This window comes from Tetrao urogallus, assembly GCF_951394365.1.
Source record: "Tetrao urogallus genome assembly, chromosome: 2".
NCBI classification, from domain to species: Eukaryota; Metazoa; Chordata; class Aves; order Galliformes; family Phasianidae; genus Tetrao; species Tetrao urogallus.
The window spans coordinates 80,247,723-80,265,160 of record NC_136814.1 but is presented as its reverse complement, the minus strand read 5'-3'; the positions used below and the strand labels follow the sequence as shown (position 1 = coordinate 80,265,160).

Below are 17,438 nucleotides of genomic sequence, written 5' to 3'. Positions count from 1 at the left end.
TAAACTCAGTAACAGCTTGTTTTGATGAGAAGAGCAGGTGTAAAAATAGCATTAGGTTGCCTTATAAACTTTAGTTTAATCATAAATGTATTTTATTTATTCGCTTGTAAACATCAGTAGAAAGAGTTCTCTGGCAGTTCCATTAACAAGATTTAATTACAGAATTTCTGTTAGAAGCCCAGTAAGATGGAAGTTGACAGATTTGGGATTCTTCATTTTGTCATTCTGAAATAGTATTCATAGAGTAGAGCACGTTGTGATATGACTTATTTATTGTCTTGGATAACAGCGCCATATCATCTTTTTACTGATACTTTCCTTATCTTAGGAAGGATGGAGAGCAGTCAGAGTGGAAATGGTGAAAAACATGATAGAATTATCAAAAAATCAAGTAAATTACTGCTAAAGGAGTGTGTATATGTCTAAATGAAAGCAATTTTTCAACAGGAATCTCTCAGAATTCAAGTACTATCATATTTCCAAAGCAAAGTGACTATTTCATTGAATTTGTGGACTACTCTAGAGTCATAAAACCTTCTCTGAATTTCATCGCTACTGTAAGTTCTTTTGATTCATTGTGGTTTGTGCATAAACAGATGTGACTTTTTTTCCTGTGTTTTTCCTTAGATACCAGAATTTGTCTCAGACTTCTAGGAGTAATTTACAAGTTTATTTTCAAATTATTTTTTCATGATATATGAAGTTCTACATATCAGGAAGTTCTAAGCTTACAGTTTTTACTCTAGCAAAGGAAAAAATGATAGGAAATGCTGTGTTGACAGGATATACTAGAGTTTCAGCATTGTTAAGTAAAACTTTTCAATCTCTAGCTAATGTTTTCCAGTAAGTTGACTGTGTTTTAGTAGTTACTGAGTCCCAACTCTCTTAATACTTGTATAAAAAATGGAATGTATGAATGTGAATATAGTATTTATTTTAAATATGCATATCTAAGACTAACCAGCTGTTAGTCTAAGTAAACTCAAGTACGACTCAAACCACATTGCTCTGAAATGAAAGTGTCTCTTTTTTGCATCCTGTCATGTCTTTTTCATACCACCTATACTCCTCTCAGAAGCCTTTCATATTCTTCACGCTCTCCTGGTCTGTGGTCAGTATTTCTGCATTTAAGAGAGATTGTGTATTGCACCCTTGAAAATTATCTTAAAGGAGTAATAGACTTCATAATTTTTTAAGACAGCCAGAGCCTTTGCTATGTAGAAATACCTAAATACTGTATGTATAATATATGGTATAACTAAATACCAATAAGATGGACTGATTATGCAGTTTAGGATCGGTGTAGGTCGTATCATTTTGCTAGCTTTACCACTGGGACTTTGGTTTTGGTCCTTTTCATTTTCTTTGCCTGCAGCTTAGTTTGACTCCAGCTCTGACCTGCTAAAGAGCTGAGAGGGAACTGAGGATTTAGCAATACTGCAGCTGGCAGAGGAGATAGATACCAGCCATACTCCCAGAGGAGGGGATGAGGGAACAGCAGTAGCTGTTACTGGAGGTGAAGGTCTGTGTGTGCTGTACAGAGAGATAAAAGGAAAATAATGGCAGAGGAGAAGAGTGACGCACTTTTGGACTGAAAAAGAAGAGGGAAACATTTGTTCAGTGTTATTAAATGTAGAGGTTGAATTTTTGGAATATAAAATACAGAGCGAGAATGGTTTTACTGTGGATGAGAATCCATAGAAATAAAGGTTGATATAAGTTATAGTGCTGACTGGTGGATATTGGTGTGAAGAATTTAGAGATTTCATCAATTTGAGGCTTGTTTTTAGTCTTTTCATTTCTTTCTATGAATCCATAAATACATCTCACTCAAAAGGTGATAAAATGAGTATTCAGGCAGCAGGTTAGATATGCTTATTTTGCCTGATAGATAAGCATGTGGAGAAGAGGAGCTGTAACTGAGCCGAAAGGTAGATCACCTTTTTCTATTTTACCTGTTCTCTTAAAAATAAATAAATAAATAAATAAAAAATAAAAATTCTCCATTGGGTACAATTGTGAATAGTTTTTTTTTTTTTTGACTGACTTGCCTACTTGCAGTGCTCTCAAGGGAGTAATTATGCTGATATATGAGAAACCTGGCCAATGCCTTTTTTAAATTATAAAGTTGTATGTGGTTTCACCCTGTTTGATGGACATTTTCTTTCTTTTTGTTTTTAGCTAAAGGTGACACGTTCTGACAGCAACCAGCTGACAACTGAAGAGAGGCAAAATCTTGTCACAGTCACTGCACAACAGTCGGACCTGTTTTTTCACCACTCTTCACTTTCTCACTTTGAGAATGAGGCAACAGAGGAGAGAAATAAGACGGTCCATGTCCTGAATTACACAGTCCCACAAAATGGAATTATTGATATTGAGTTTCCAATCCTATCCAATACAAAAACTTTGAGAGTTCAGGTATTGCTCTGTAATATGTTGATTTGAAAGAATGACACACTGAATTGAGAAGGCTGTAATTAGTGGTATGCTGTTTCTGCCATCTGTAACAGCCTATATACCACTTGCTATTGTATTTTTTCTTATCCATATTAGAGCTGGAAGGAAAGTAGCAGATCCTGTGTAAATGTGATCGAAATAAGTGCATCAAATTAGCGATAGGAAAAAAAAAAGAAACAGATACCCAAAGCAAGAAGTTGTCTTCTACTGCAACTAAGGTTACCACGTTCTAAACAGCAACATAGATATTGCTGCTTACAGAGTACACACTTTTTGCTGTTGTGTTAAGAACTTTGTTTTGCATTGTCTTACAGGCAGAGTTCCTCAACAGTAAGACTGACATAGGCGTTTATGATGTGTTCAGCTCTCCCAGTGAAACTTACCTCCAGGTTAAAACAAAGAGCCAAGAAGTGAAGGTACAGTCTGAAACAAAACTTGCTAAGATAGGAAAAAACAGTCAAGTTATTCATCATGTTTCCATAATCATCATTATCAATCATATTCTTTTTCTAGGCTGGGAAACCTTTTGAACTAAATATTGAAAGCAACAAGCCAGTAAGAGAGTTCCATTACCTGGTAAGTTGCTATTTCATATATGAACAATCCAAGATGACTTTTATCAACTTGACAGAATCATAGGGCTTGAAAGGGACCTCAAGAAATCGTTAAGTCCAACTCCTCTGCTAGAGCTAATTCCATACAGCAGACTACACAGGAAGGCATTCATATGAGTCATGAGTATCTCTGGAGAAGAAGACTCCACAGCCTCTCTGGGCAGCCTGTTCCAGAGCTCTGTCACTGACAGTAAAGAAGTTCTTCCTTGTTTTATTATGCAACTTCCTGTGTTTCACTTTCTGCCTGTTACCCCTTGCTCTATTGCTACAGTTATATTACTGTTATATTTTTATGTACTTGCAGAACATATTGTGCTGTGCACTCGTTTTTATAGTTCAGTGTTACCCAGAGTAATACAGGCAGGAGTTAAAGCCTAGAAAAAAATCTATTTCTAATATTTAAATATTGTAATATCCCTTTATTTCATGCCCAGTCTTGTAGAATTAATCATGAATTATAGCTCTTTGCCTCTTCTCTTAAAAGCCTTTTATTGAAGGAATGACAGAGCTTAGGATGTATTGAGGTGTCAACAGATTGAGTATTTAATTTTTCCCTTTCAGGTGTTATCTAAGGAACAAATTATGACTTCTGGCACAATGGTTGAAAAAACATTCAATTTAACAGCAGAAAATTCCTGGGCTCCTCTGGCATGTATACTTGTATTCTATGTTGATGAACATGGAGCAGTTGTAAATGATGCTCTTACAATCCCTGTTCAGCCTGCTTTGGACAACAAGGTAATTATATTGAACACGAGCCTGAGACCATGTTTTTGTCTGTTGTATGGTAAAGAGTAGTTTAGATCACAAGCTTGTAAATGTAAAACCTTCCTCATTGTGCATCTGATCTGAGGTTTGTGTAAGTCTCTGGAACTTTCTGATAATGCCAGGATAATTAGGATCTGGCTTTAAATGTGGGGTTATTCTATATCTGAACATATTCCCCATAAATACACAGATAACATAATAATTATGCTTTTAACAGTATGGCTAAATACTGAGACAAAGATTGCTTGGACAACATAGTAGAAAAATACTCCTAAGTTCTCGAAGTATGGTATTCTAGAAGTTTGCAGAGTTATTTACCCTAGTCAGGCTCTCAAGCCTACCAGGGTCCCTCTGGATCACATCCCTTCCCTCCTGCTTGTCAACTGCTACTCTCAGCTTTGTCTCTTCTGCAGAACTCAGTCCTGCTGTCTATGTCACTGATAAAGATGTTCAATAGTACTGATACCAAAATGACTTGTGAGGGACACTACTTTGGTCTTCATTTGGACATTGCGTTTGATTGCAAATCTTGGAGTGCGACCTTCCAGCCAATTCCTTATTCACCATCCATCTAATCCATTCTGAGAATCTAAACAGAAAACGAATATTATAATTTAGCTAAAACTTGGGAGTTCTAGGGTAGAGACAAGAGGATATTTCTAGTGAGAAAGCATAACGATTTTGTTCATCCTTCTGGAAAAAACGCAAGTTTGGCCACTGATTTCAGTGTAAGATTATAGTATATATTGTGGCAAAGAATTGAGGCATGATCTTGAAAATACCAGTTCAATTAAATCTAGCTAACAAATGAAAGCCACCATCCTAGTTTGTGTACAGATAGGATGAAAAATTGAGAAGGTAAATTATAAGAATTTAGTATCAACTTCAATGTATTTGCTATGAAGACTACTTTCTCTGTAACCTATAGATATGTCCTAGGACCAGTAGGAGGTCATGTAGGTAACCTATCCACTTCTGGAATGGGAGCTGAGGGCCAGACAGTGTGCTGTAGGGACAACTCAAGTGATTCCAGATGACTTCAGCTGACTGAGTCTGATCTGATATCTGTACGGGAATTACGCAGCCAAGCTCCATTTAAGGATATTCAGTTGCCCACACTGAGTGTGGTATTAAGGATATTCTGCCTGGACTCCAGAGTTTATTCCAGAAAGGGAAATTCTGCACCACTGCGGATGACTCAGATAACTTTGAGCATCTTAGATAACAAAAAGTGCCAGTTGTTATATAAGTGAATCCCACCTACTCTCTCTCAGTGCAGTCAGTGGAGCCTACAGAACTTTTTTCTCCACTGCAATTTGGATTTCTGCTCCATGATGAGCAAAACTGCTATCTAGTCACCACAACTTCCTTTTGACACCTGTCAAGCTTAGACACTAAACAGAAACGCAGACAGCTAAATGTAAGCAACATTAGTATGATGGTGAATTGGTCTCCAGACTTCATAGAAATGTTATTTTGGTGAGAAAAAAGAGTAGCATTGTTCACTGCATTGTTACCTGATGTTGCGTGGATGGGGCATATCAGAACTGCCTTACAGTGGATGACCCTTCCTCATTTCACTACCTGTAGGAAGTGCATACTGGTACTGTATTTATCTATTCACTTCCTTATTCCTTACCTGTGCACCCACTATATAAATCCCTTTTTCTGTGTTGATCTCACTGTGTCATGCTTCATTAAAATCTTTGAAGGATGAAGTTTCTCCCAAAAATGTATTTCCCAAAATACATTACATGTTGTGCTGCACATTGATAGAGAGAGTGAATTTCATTTACTGCCCTTAGCTGTAGAAACCAGTGTATTGTGGTTTAAGAGACTGCTACTTCAAATCCAGGGGTTGTTTGATTGTTTGAGGTAACTATACTCAGTCCAAGGATCAGCTGGGAGAGCAAGAGCAAAAGGAAGGCCATAGTATTTTCCCCAAAGTCTAGGAAATGCAGTCTTAATAGAGACTAAGAAAATCTCATAGTTGCTGACTGACTACAAATATCAATGTATAATTTAAACTAGTGTCTTTTTTTATAATTTACTTTAACTTTTTTTCTAGATTAAAATTTCTTGGAGCAAAGATAAAGTCAAACCGTCTGAGAAAGTGTCCCTTAAGATCAGTACAACAGATCCAGAATCAGTAGTTGGACTTGCAGTTGTTGATAAAAGTACAAAGCTTCTAGGAGACAGTAGTGACATAACTGAAGATTCTGTAAGTATACAGGGAAAAAAAGATTGTCTTTATTGTTTGTATGAAATATGTGTATTTACATAGATATTACAGCTTATAAGCTGAATGAGTAATGTTCTTTGGGCATAATGTTCTTAGCTGTGCAGATTTTTTTTTACATCAGCAAGTAGCTTATCTACTTTAGCAGAAAAGACTCTAAAGCTTACAAGGTAACAGTCCCAGCACTTCTGATTCCAATTAATGCTGTATTGTTTTTCTATTCAATAAACTCTCAGTTAATGCCTGGCTGTTTCTTCTTTCGGAAAAGACAAAAATCACTGAAACTTTTTGATTCATGCTCTTTAATATCAATTATGTAAAATAATACAAAGAATTCTATTTTTTAAGGAGTGAAATGCTGTAATTAATCATCTTTTTGAAATCTCTTTACTTGCAGAAGCTCTGGTGCACCAACAGTTTGAAAGAGCTGACAATATGCATTGTTCCTAAAGCAACCAAATGACAAAGTAGTCTAAGTGCATGGAATAATAGTGGGCTGTAGACTCCTGTTTTAGGCTTAAGTAGTCTTAGTACTCATCTGTTAATTACGAAATTATTGCAATCTAATCCCATTCATCTTGTCACTGATTCTTTTCTCCTTTATGTGAGAGCTAACAGAGCTGCTGCTGCTTGCCCTACAAATGAGCATCTGTTAACAGTGACAGTCCTGGGAAAAAGAAAGTATTTGCATTTACTTTTTGGGTGATATTATGGTGGTTTTCTTGTTCTTTGTCCTAGGTATTTCATGAACTCAATTTATATAATACAGCACAGTATTTCCCCCTTGTCAGAGGTTCCTTTGGTGTCTTTCAGGTATGTTTAAAATAAGAAACTCTGATCTTTTTTTGCGGGGGGTAGGGGGTGGGAGGGCATGGCGGGGCTCAACTTTGTGGTTTGTGTATGGCTTACTAAAATAAAAGGTTATTAACGTTCCTTTTAAAGCTTGGGGCTGTAGACAACAGTCTACAGTTTTCATGGTTTATATGGGTATTGAATTGTAATTTAGCAGCATGTAAATAATCTGGATACAATGATATATGTTTATATTTTCATAAGTATGGCTTGTGTTATAGTGTCATCCCTTTTAAAATTTTTCTGTCATTATGGCAATATTCAGATTCAAATAACTGTGACATCTATTGGTTCCTGTGTATTACTTGTTGTAGGTCTATAATTACTCTAGAACTATGACTTTATTTTCTTAAAAAGAAAGACAAGAAAAAAAAATAAAATAGATGAGCACTGTTGATGTCCTGAATGTCCTGTATTGAGATAAACTGTATAAATTTTATCCAGAAATGCAGCCTTTGGGTATCAACTGATGCAATTCTTGAGGAGGATAAAGAACATTTTCTTTGTAAGTAATAAAAATAAATGAAGCCAAATCTAATTTACTGAGTGGGGAAGGAGATTTGTGGGTTAGGGCCCCTCTTAAGTCTTCTCACTGTAGTATACATAAAGGCAACTTCCAACCTAGCAAAAGAGAACTGTTTTTAAGGTTCAGAACAAGCAAAACTCCTTTAGGTACTGTTTTGAGAACTTCACTTTTGCTGATGTCCTGAGCGACCCTACTCTTTAAGGGACTGAGAATCAATGAATGACATTCTTATTTGCAATTTCGGATGCAGTTTCATATCAGTGATTTGTCACTTAGTTGTATGACACTATATTATATCAGATCTAGAAGCAGTCTGGAAAGGCTATGTATAACCTTAATGTTCTTCTGAAATTTCATTTACTTAAGAAAATAAATTAACAATCAAAAACACAAGGGAAAAAGTATTATGCAAAGTTTCTGATGTTGTGGAGTAGAATTAACATATGTAACAACACTGTAGATTATACTGCAAACACTGTATTAATTTGATTTTTCTTAAACATAGACATTTGTAGGTAGGACAATAATTTTTGTTTTGTAGATGATGGAATGATACCCATAGAGGATGGCTTTGGTGATGATCTGCCAGTAGCTAGAGATGGACCTCTAGATTTTAGCACTCCATATGTAAGGACACATTTTCCAGAGACTTGGCTTTGGATTGATACCAAAACTAGGTATGAAATTAAAAGGAAATTGAAACTGATTTACTGTTTTTATTTTTTTGTTTTAGTATTATTCTGCATTGGTACTGAAAAACAGCTTAAAAATGTGGTGTTATTTATATTCTGCTACCACCTAGAGGCCACAAGTGAGGTTGGAAGCCCACCAAATGAGGCATTTTACAACTGCGCAAAGCAGAGTAATCCCTGACTTTCAGTTTCAAATGGAACAAAATAAAACCCTGGAGACAAAGATTTCTAGGATAGGAAAGTATTTTCCTTTTATGTAGGGAGAACTGACTTGTAGGGAGACTTAGTGTTTTTCTGTTAAGTGCACGAGAAGATTGTGACCCAGAAGCTAAAATCTGTTCTCATCTGCACCTAATTCAAGAAGCATTTCAAACTGTTAAACTAATAGTGAAATCTGACCTGTGTTGTGAGGCACAAATCTTGTATTCTTTCATAGCTAAGAAGTTAGGGAAACAGACTTCATTGAAGATTATTTTACAGGATCTGTGAAAGTTGATTATGTGTAATTATCTTAAAGTTATGGAATTCAAAATAATTTAATAATTTGTTTTAATCATTTTGATCCCATCACAAATATTTCTAAATGATTAAGAAGAGGAAAACAGATAACCAAAAGTTTTTCCTGCCAAGAGTTTGAACTTCGTTTTTGATGTATTATTAACACACATATTTACTTACTCATGTCTATAAATAGATACTTTTTAAAGTCATCTATGTCCTTTTGCTATCAGATCTGATGCAGATACCACAATGGAAGTCACTGTACCTGATACCATCACGTCCTGGGTAGCCAGTGCTTTTGTGCTTTCTAAAAACGGCGGTCTTGGAGTGACAACTGTTCCAGCAGAGGTAGCACATTGCTTGATGTTTCTCCTTTAAATACTGATAACACTGTATATTATTAATTGGAACCTGCATTTTACTTCTAATAACAGCCTTCTCCTTGTATCAGTGAAGAAATTTCATGCGCACTCAAACTGTTAGGAAAATATTACAGTGAAATCTTATGTGGACGTGGAGGTTGGGCACCAGGATGAAGTGGTTTTACTGCCAGGTTCCTGTCTCCATGGCTCTTTTAAGGAGAATTTAGCAATTTAAACTAAACTCAGCACTTGTCAGTTTAGACCTAAAACTTGAAATTTCCGGAATAGACATGCGGTTGTCCTTGGCTCACTCTGTATTCGTGGAAACAGCTTCTTAGAGAATGCTATTTGGATTGTTTAGAATAAGAATTACTTTTTGAAGTGTCATTGTAGTTATCTCTTTTCATGCATAATGTAAAAAAATCCTAGAGAAACTACATTCCTAATTGGGACATCTCCACTTTTAAGTGCCAAAGGTTAGAAAGATTGAAAGTCTGTAGTACTAGGTCACAGATTTCCAACTGGATGCATGCACTAATTAGAATTTAACTTGGAGACAACTCTTTACCCACTGAAATTTTCATCCCTTCAAATTTTTGTGGAGGAGTATCTTTCAGGATGTAAGCCCAGATACAGACTCAGATTTGTAGTTGGCTGATATACCAGATACAAACCATATGCTTTGAACATCCTGGTCAAAACACCACAAAATTTGGAAACAGATCTATATTTTGTGGCTGAGAGTCCTCTGAGACTATAATCACAATTCTTGTTTCTTCCACTTAGCTTGGCAGAGGAGGGACGGAAAGAGGAATTGTTTTCTGATTCAAACTATATGAAAATATATACTTGCTCCCTCACTCTCAAATATGAGAAAGCTACAAGTAAAACAGATGTTGTGCTTATTCCTTAACTATAATCACCAACATACACTGCTCAATGCTTCATCCTCATTGGGATGTTTAGATTGTGCTTGGAGTTCCATATGGCTGAAACATGTTAATCAGTACCATACAAAGAGACAAATAGAAGAAATGCACAAAAACTGTGATGGAGAAATAAATAAGTGATATCTGTATGTTTAGTGTCATTTACTGCTTTGCATCTTGTTTTTACATGTCTTTTAGTACACAAAGTATTGATAATTTCACCTGGCGTTTTATTTTAAGATACTGAAATATTTCTGATTGTTAAAATTTAGTATTGCAAGAGGTTAAGAGGAAAAAAAAAATCAAAGGAAATAAGCATCTAGTGAAAACATTGAGTAAGAACTAACAAAAACTTATTCATTAAAACTTTTCTAATGATAAAAGACTTTTTTTTTATCACTGGAAGCTTTAGCAAACAAAATATTTTTTGGATATTTGTTGGCTAGAAAGAAATCTGAGTATTTTCTGGATCTGAAACTCAAAATACTTAGAAGAATTTTTTAATGAAAACTGAATTAAAGCCATTTTTAGTTGACATTTCTCTAATAATAGATATCTTGCTTCAGTCATTCTTAATGTGCAGATGTTCATAAATGGTGAAATCCCATGGAACTTGATGTGAGCTTACCACTGCCTTCCTAGAGCCAAGACTTGGTCCAAAGTCTCTGTTAACAGATAAAATAATCAGTTTCTGACAGATTCCTGCAAGTTGTTTCTGTTTTAATTAAGAAAAGATGTACTATTAGAAGTATAACCAAAGACTTAGGCCAAGATTAACCACACAAAGTAACATATCATACTTATGTGCTGGTGAATTACAGAATTAGGGAAAGTTAGTTATTTTGGATTCCAACACACGTCTGTACTGACATGGGTATAGGTCAGTGGACAGATTCAGAATCCTCCTTTACTTGTGTGTTCAAAATAGTTCATAGTAGCTTTAACGGTATCTTTGGACAGACTGCAGCTTTCCAATTTGCAGGATGATAGTTTCTTGATCTCAGTTCATCTTCTCCTGTCAGAATTTGCCATGTCGAAGCTGCCAGGAGTCCAGCACCTTTCATCTTAGTGGCATTATAGAGTTCCAACAAAGGTGCTTGTATGCAGAGGGGATTCTTGGCTTCTGATTCAGCCCTGTAGTAATACTTTTTGTTAGTTGTAGAGTAATGTAGTTGAGTGTAATTGAGTTGAGTGTCCTAGAGTGTGATTGTGAGTAATGATACTCTCATAAGAATTTAAAAGTGAGAGTCTAATCAGAAGACATGCTGTGTAGTTATTTTCTCACTAGTATCTGATTGTAGGGATTCACTGTTTTGTGCTGACCTTGTTTTGCAGCTAGAAGCTTTTCAACCTTTCTTTGTTTTCCTGAACCTTCCATACTCTGTCATCAGAGGAGAGCAGTTCATTTTGGAAGTGAATATCTTTAATTATTTGAAAGAAGAAGCCGAGGTAAAGTAACAGTCTCTCTGTTCTCTGTACTTGAATTTTAGCATACACTGAAGGGAGTGCATTACTGATGAAAATCATAACTTTCTCTTGTGAGATCTTCAGTGAGTGTATTGTAAGGCTATATCTCTATATAAAGCTTAAAAAGGCAGCTTAAATTTTCTTCAAAATTTACACATTATTGCAAATGTTACTGTATTTTACAGGTTAATGTGATCCTGGATATGAATGATGCTTTTGAAATTATTCTAACATCCAATGAAATAAATGCTACAGGAAATCAACAGTCTATATTTGTACCAAGTGAAGATGGAAAAACTGTTCAATTTCCAATCAAACCAAAACAGCTGGGAGAGATTCCCATCAAAGTAACAGCAGTATCATCTGCTGCTTCTGACGCTATCATCCAAAAAGTTTTAGTAAAGGTAAACAGTCTGCAGCTTGGCTTGTTCTACAAATAAATTGCTTTGTAAAATAGACAATGGACTGTTACAAAGAGGCAAACCAGTATACTTGTCTGCTTCTCATTTTCTCAGATTAGTTTCTGGTCAGATGGCTTGAAGTTGAAAGCACTTTTAAAATAAATTCTTTAGATCTCCTTCCAGAATTGAAAATATAGATCAGTTCTATAGCTGATCATGTGTCAAATGCTTCTGAAGGCAAGGCAAAACCTATTTTCACATCAATGAATTAATGGTGCTACAGTTAGCTTAACAATCTAGGATGGTAAAGTGGACTGTGTAACTCTGTTATGGATAAGTGCAATGAATTTCTTAGTGCACCTAGCTTAGTTCAAAGCCTACTTTTATGAACATTTCTCTACTGTGTTAGTGATGAAAGTTTAGCCCCCAGACTTTCTTGATGAACTAGCGTCTTTTGGATGAGATTTGCCTAACTTTTGGCATCTAACAGTTTGAATCATGTTGAGCTCCATTTCAGTGAAAGGTGATAGGCACTTTTACATCTCATCCTAAAATAGCTACTTAAGATCCTAGAATCAGGAAATAGTTGAATTTAGAAGGGACTTCTGAATATTGTGTAGTCCAGTTTTCCTGGTCAGAGGAGGATCAATTGAGCAATCAACTGAGCAATGAGCAGAGGCTCAGGACTCTGCCCAGTTAGGTTTTGAATGTATCCAAGGATGGAGACTTCTCAGCCTGTCTAGGCAATTTGCCCTCACCTGGACCCAGAAGGATCATCTCCCTCAACCTGCTGGCCAGGCTTTACATGATGTATCATGATATAGGATAAAGTTGGATGCCCTTGCTGCAAAGTCCCTTTTCTGGCTTATGCTCAAGTTGGTGTCCAGCAGCTCTCTCCGGTTCTTTTCTGAAAGGCTGCTTTCCAGCTGGGCAGACCTTAGCATGTAGAAGTGCATGGGGTTGTTCCTCTGCAGGTACAGGACTTGTCATTTCCTTGTGCTGATCTTCATAGAATGATAGAACCTGCTCCAGTGCTTCACTACCCCGAGTGAAGAATTTCTTCCTAATATCTAACTTAAATTTCACCTCTTTTAGTTTAAAGCCATTCTTCCTTTTCCTATCACTATTGGACCATGTAAAAAATGGGTCCCTAGCCTGCTTGTAAGCTCCCTTCATCTATGCCTTTATTTTCAGATTTCATAGATTTTTCTTTCTGCTAATTTCTTATCTATTGTTTAGGGTTTCCATACTGATAGCACATTTCTCGAGGATGACAGGTTAACTGAATTATGCTCTAAAGGTGCTGATTTACCTCTCTTATGAGACAGGATCATAAATTTGCACTACTTCAGAGTACAATAAACATATGAAATAAGTGATGTGAATTCCAGCACAGCTGTTTGTAGAACCTGAATGTTGAAAGTTGAGGTTCTTCTAGATTTTGTTATTTGCATCTGCATTTTTGTATCCATACTTACCCACAACTGACTCAGCCTTGTCCATCATGAGGAGCAAGCTCTGGCCAGCTGTATTCTGCTGATTCCCTTTTTGTTTTAAGGGCCCATTTTTGGAACCACCAGAAAGCTTTTCTTTTATAGCACAGCCCTTTTGTTGGACATCTCAAAATAACTGTCCTGCAAGTTAATTCTGGAAGGGGCAGTAAGTGGCCCAATTGAAGCTCAGTTGTGCTGAAGAGAATAAAATCCTGTTGGACTAAATCTAGGCAGAGAAAAGCAATCCATTCGTTTTCTCTACTTTGAAGACATTTTTTCTCTCCAAGAGACTTGCATGCATGAATGAACGGAACCTTTGAACCTACAGTGATTAACTTAACTGGTGTAAGTCTTCTTTGTATGACAGGCTGGAGGATTGCAAATAGCATGAAAGAGAGCACTTCTGGCCTTGGCATATTCTTGATCGTGGAGCTCTGTGCTTGTCATTGAGCTCACTAGAATCAAAGATGCTTTCAATGACTTTGTGTGTATTTTTATAATTAACACATGGTTGCCAGAAGAAATTTGTGGAAGCAGGTCTTTATTATAAAAACATTTATGTGTCAGTTCAGATGGGCCAATTTTTCAGGTTCTTGATGTGTTAAGAAGCAGCACAAAGTATCTCACAGAGTTTTAAATGTATCAGCACAGTAAGCACGTAGTTCCAGTTCTAAAAGCAACAACCTATTGGAAATTATAACAATCCTGTTTATTTTGGTAGGCTGAAGGATTGGAACAAACATATTCTCAGACACTCCTTTTGGATTTAACTGGGGGTAAACAACAAGCAGTGAGAAAAACTTTGGATTTCACTTTTCCTTCTGATGTTGTAAGTGGTAGTGAAAGAGTGCAGGTCACTGCTATAGGTAAGAATTATTTTGTTCTGATTCCATCTCTATTACTGGTCAGTTGTTTTTTGTTGTTTTAAGTATAGTTTGCCATCTGCTGGACTTTTTCTGAACTCAGTATTTAAGATGTAGCATGAAGATACAGTATGCCACTGCCACTGCTTTTGGAAGTTGAGAGTACCTGTATTCCACATAGATGTGAAAGGATTGGTCTCTATTAGCAATTTGACATCTGTGACATCCTGTTGCAAGTGGTCACCACATTTAACATAATTCAGTTGCTGGTTTCTTCTGTACTGCATAGATGCGAATAGTAAGTGGAAGCAGTAGACTGTCAAGTAGAGCAGGGATGTTGGTATAATATCCTGAACTATCATAACAGGGTTTGCCAGAACTTCTGTACTGAAAGGCGTTTCTAAGATCTTGCCCTGTATAGCTGTTGCTTCATAGGTTTTTAGGAAACTATTAATTTAATTTAATCCCTATGTTAATGGCATGAATCATTAGTTAATAATAATTTCTCATCCATTGAACTGATCATAAGATGACTGTATATAGATGGTGTACATTATTTATTTATTTTATTTACAATATTGTGGTATTAAGTATCCTTTTTCAAAGTTAAAGAGACTGTCAGGACTTTACAGGAAAGTCCTGCAAAGTTTGTTAATATTCTGTTTAAATTCTGCTTGCTTGAAGAATAAAGCCTAAAACTTGACTCATAGTTGGTCCTAGACTTTGATAAGTGCGTGTGAGAGGAGAAATACAGGAAATTTGAAATATGAACAGTTGCTGAAACATTCTCCTGGAAGGAATATCTTTTGGCTTTTTCATATGGTGTCTCTTTTAATTATCATGTAGTTGGGAAGGTCAGTAAAGTTCTATGAGGAGATTAATCAGTGAGCAAAAAGCTAATAGTAAGACTGTGTGTGGTTAATGCAGTCTTCTGCCTGGCTACTGGTGTTGAGCACAAGTATTCCCAATGTATTAAATTTTTTCATAGTTTAGCTGATACCATCCTTCATGTGTTAGACATGTGTTTATTTGTATTAAGTTTTAATTTTATCTTCCAGGTGATTTACTTGGACCTTCGATCAATGGTTTGTCATCATTGATTAAGATGCCTTATGGCTGTGGTGAACAGAATATGATCAATTTTGCTCCAAATGTTTATATTTTGCAATACCTTACTAAAACGAGACAGCTGAGGGAGGATATTCAATCAAAAGCATTATCATTTATGAGAAAAGGTCTGTATGCTTAAAGGACATTTTATGTTTTCAAGAACTCTTCCTAGCTAGAGTACCTGTGACTTTGTACTTAGCATTTGAAAGACTACTTTGCTGGTGTCATGCAACCTAGAAATAAACTCATTTTTCTCTTTCTTCTGGGATAGCAGAATTGAGGAGCAGACAATTCTGTTTACAAGGAAAATTTTCTCCAAAATATAACTGTTTCTATGTAGCTATTTTTCAGAGATAAACTGCATTTTAGAAGATGATTTTTGTGCTTTTTTGTTGTTGTTATTGATACTTGCTAGCTCTTTTTTGCTTAAACTGTGTATGAACAAACATTGCTGTATGTGAGGTACAGTGGGTCAAAATTAGCAATGCTCATTAGGCAAAATTAGACACATTCTCATCCTGCCATGTCCTTGCAGAACTCTAGGAATTATGTTCTTGTGATTGATGTTTGCCCACCCAAGTTTTAGACTTGATCAGAAATGAACTCTGTGCTGGACATCGGAAAGTGGAATATTTTAAAGGAAAATGGTTGTATATTTTGATTTGAAAATACTCCAGAGCATCACGAAGTGTGGAGAACATAGTTGTATTGTGCTTCCTTGTGCCTACTGGGTCAGACAGTATCCATGACGTATTACTTATCCTTAGTTTGAGCTGTAACTTTCATAAAATCAGTTTTCAAGAGCATTATAATGAAGGTGAATTTAAACCTAATTTATTTCACATATCAAAATACACTAAATATCTGAAACAGTGACCACATAATCTGAAGTAAATATAATTAATTTTAAAACTAAATGTTAGTGGGAGGAAGGAACCATGGCTATCAGTGGCTTCTTTTATCAGATTTTGTTTACCTAGAACAAAGGCAAAACAAAAGAAAAGTTGAATTTAAAATAAATTCCTTCAGTTCTCGAAATGACAGATCTCATCTTGAAATCACTTCTTCAGAAATAAGAAGTCCTTTTTGTCCTGAAAGCTTAGGAGCTAGACCCAGGCAATCACTGAGCTGGAGCTGTATTTTCAAGCTGTTCGAAACATGAGACCTTTAAGTCTTTCACATATTACTGAACTCCTTTCCATCCTGATGTACTCTTCTTTTAGCTTGGCTTAGATAACCTACATCTTCTGGGTTTCAGCCAGTCCTCTGGAAGTACTAGCATACATCTTTGTAATAGGATCCTTCTTTTCCTTGCCTTTCCAGTTGTATGTGTTGACATTTAAAGTATTGTTTTTCACATTTGATTGAGTGTCCGTTGGAATGAATGCAGTGGTTCACAGCCCTCAGATCTATTGTTTTTACATTTCTACAGGCTTTCTTGTGTTAGATATGCTCATGTTTGAAGATTTTTTTTGCGTGACTGCATGGAGCTTGACCTTAAGAGGAAAGCAAAAAGACTATGGGAAATAGAGGAACCTCCATCTGGTTCTGCTCGTCTTTCCAATCTTTCCCAATCCTAGTAAATTCAGAGATGATTTTTTTTTTCTTGTGTTATGCCTGCTCAGCAGTCTTTGTTAAGTAAGCTGTTGGTCTTAGTTCATTATTTTACACTACCATTGGGGTAGTGGGCTGTAATCCTTATTACTGCATATTGCCTGTTCGGTGAAGAAGCAGAAGACCTCAGCTTTGGGCCTTGCAGTCAGGTGTTTTTGAAGAGAAAGTGATCTGTTTGTATATGTATGTATAATTATGCCCCTCATGGCATATTGTTTTGAGGCTAAAACTTTGGCAGAAAGTTTTGCCACTTAATTGCTTTCTTTCTCTCACTCAAGATTGCTTGACTTTTCAAGATCATTAACTGAGTTGACAGATCCATCAATATGGGAAGGCGTCACAAATTTTAATTATTTAGTTCACCACTGTTGTTCTACTAAATACGTTTAGAAAACCTGTTTAAGTGGAAGTTGTAATTTCAAACAGTTTTAAGGAGACAATAAAGAAACTTGATACTACTGTACTGGTAAAACGTAGCAGTTCAGATTCATAGAATCATAGAATCACCAAGGTTGAAAAAGACTTCCAGGATCAACCACTCCAACCA

General features: G+C 36.1%; 1 protein-coding gene across 1 annotated transcript in view; it reads left to right on the top strand.

The window, feature by feature from the left end:
• CD109 (CD109 molecule) overlaps positions 1-17,438 on the top strand; it is a gene marked incomplete at both ends in the record, with an annotated part of 79,611 nt that overhangs the window by 36,339 nt on the left and 25,834 nt on the right. The window contains 14 exons of the mRNA XM_079550001.1: positions 448-557; positions 2,182-2,421; positions 2,775-2,876; positions 2,974-3,036; positions 3,636-3,812; positions 5,911-6,063; positions 6,820-6,894; positions 7,378-7,438; positions 8,001-8,136; positions 8,883-9,000; positions 11,279-11,392; positions 11,596-11,814; positions 14,026-14,170; positions 15,226-15,402. Of these exons, the coding sequence (XP_079406127.1) occupies positions 448-557; positions 2,182-2,421; positions 2,775-2,876; positions 2,974-3,036; positions 3,636-3,812; positions 5,911-6,063; positions 6,820-6,894; positions 7,378-7,438; positions 8,001-8,136; positions 8,883-9,000; positions 11,279-11,392; positions 11,596-11,814; positions 14,026-14,170; positions 15,226-15,402 (1,890 nt within the window). The remainder of the gene's footprint in view (positions 1-447; positions 558-2,181; positions 2,422-2,774; positions 2,877-2,973; positions 3,037-3,635; positions 3,813-5,910; positions 6,064-6,819; positions 6,895-7,377; positions 7,439-8,000; positions 8,137-8,882; positions 9,001-11,278; positions 11,393-11,595; positions 11,815-14,025; positions 14,171-15,225; positions 15,403-17,438) is intronic.